General features: G+C 38.0%; 1 protein-coding gene across 1 annotated transcript in view; it reads left to right on the top strand.

Annotated features, from left to right (window-relative positions):
• Positions 1–1,909, top strand: part of tenm3 (teneurin transmembrane protein 3) — a gene marked incomplete at its 5' end in the record, with an annotated part of 142,446 nt that overhangs the window by 106,602 nt on the left and 33,935 nt on the right. Inside the window, 1 exon segment of the mRNA XM_014023597.1 lies at positions 932–1,036. Within this exon segment, the coding sequence (XP_013879051.1) occupies positions 932–1,036 (105 nt within the window).

Genomic DNA, 1,909 nt, shown 5'->3' with positions numbered 1-1,909 from the left:
AATTAAATGAAAGGCAGCAGAAAAAGTAAAAAATCTTATCTGCTCCTATTTACAAAAAACAATATTAATTTCAAACTATAATAAACCAAATAAAACAAAAAAAAATTCATCTCCTCAAACAGTAACTCATACAGAAATGGGCACTTGCTGTCCCAGACGGCTGTATGCACTCTGCAATAAAACACATTTACAATCAAAACAGCACTCAGATATAACTACTAAAATATAAACACAAAGGCAGTACAGGCAGCTGAAAAAGTATGTACATATAAGTACAGTACATACACATATACACACATGATGACTTACATAATTATTAATAAGTTCAACTAACTCAATTTAACTGTCATTTTAGATCAATTTCTTGCTAAATTACTAAAGGAATTTTACAAAAGTAACCTGCTGGCAGGAGCTGACAGCATTACAATATCTTCCTAATGAATTAGACAAATGTCTAATAGAACCAAAAAAGACTTGTTTTAACACAAAGTGTTACATTTGTGAAACTTTATATATTTAAATCATTACACTCTGAGTGAAACAAGGCTGTTTGACCGTAGATCAGAAGTAAAAATGAAAAGAAAAGCCTGTGTGTGACTTACTGAAAATAACCTGTAGAAATGTGAAGAGGAAGGTGGGTAACAGCAGGGGTGGAGCCGGGGGGTGGCCATTGGTGGCCATGTCCACCAATGGCCACCCACTGGCTCCGCCCCTGGGTAACAGAGAGATAAAAGTTTAAATTGTCTGCTCTATTAGCAGATTATAACTGTTTTCAGAAAGTTTTCTTTGTCTTAATCTCGATTTTCTTTTCTGCTCTTTTCAGTTTCCTGTCTGGCTGTTCTTAATACTGGATGGAAATAATAAGTCTTTAGCTTTTGTTCAGGGATGTCTCAGTAATAACTCCTTTTTTTCCCATTTGTGTGTCGAACAGATCAGCTTCGAAACAGCTACCAAGTGGGCAATGACCATTCAATGAGGGTGGTCTATGCCAGTGGGATGGACACACACTACCAGACAGAACCACACATACTTGCAGGTATGTCCTGACATGGGTCTGGTTTTTAAAGAAAGGGCCTGGCAGTGCTTGGAGGAAAGCCTGTCACTTTTCTTTCCAGAGTTTTAGACTGAAATAATTTTGTGTTGAGGAGGGCTGGAGCTGCAGCTGCTTTGGTAAAACCTTGAAAACAACATAATGTACAATCTTCTGCAATAACTCGAAGGATCTGTTAGACTCTGATCATATTTGTTGCTGTATTCTGTCTGTAGCTAAATGACTGGAATCTGACAGCACCAAATTTTTTCATTTAAACCACCTGAGGTGATCTGGACCCCTTGGACATGAAAATGATTAGTGGTCTACACAGCAATATGTGCTAATCCTCAGGACCTCCTACTGAGCTGAAGTGACCCCACACAGCCTGAAGAGGTGTTGCCTCCATGTAATGGTANACTAAAGCTAAAAGGCTGAAGTCACTCCTCTGGATGAGAGCAGGGATTCACAACACAAACTGCTCTACACACTGGCAGTAAGAGTGTTAACAACAACAGTCTGTTAGCAAAACATCTCAAGAAGCAGAAGATTGATTTTAATGAAACTCTCAGAGTTAATCACTGATTGCACATCTGAAACTCTGTAAACTTTGTATCAACCCAGTTCAAGATGGCCGCCACAGCTAACCAACCATAGTCAACACAAATTATTGATGTTATCAGTTTAGCTCTCCTGTCTTAGACCCTGTTTACACAAGACCAGTATCTGAAAATGCTCATGTTTACTGGGACAAATACACAAACAAAATCACCTGTTTACATGGAACCACTGCAGTAATGTACCAGGCAGGGTTGTCAGATAGGACATAGTAAAGTTTTTTTTGTTACTTTAAAATTATTATATTTTGAGTATATACAC

Source organism: Austrofundulus limnaeus, unplaced genomic scaffold (genome assembly GCF_001266775.1).
Source record: "Austrofundulus limnaeus strain Quisiro unplaced genomic scaffold, Austrofundulus_limnaeus-1.0 Scaffold379, whole genome shotgun sequence".
NCBI lineage: Eukaryota > Metazoa > Chordata > Actinopteri > Cyprinodontiformes > Rivulidae > Austrofundulus > Austrofundulus limnaeus.
Note: the sequence above shows the minus strand (reverse complement) of the source record. Positions and strands in the feature narration are given on the sequence as shown.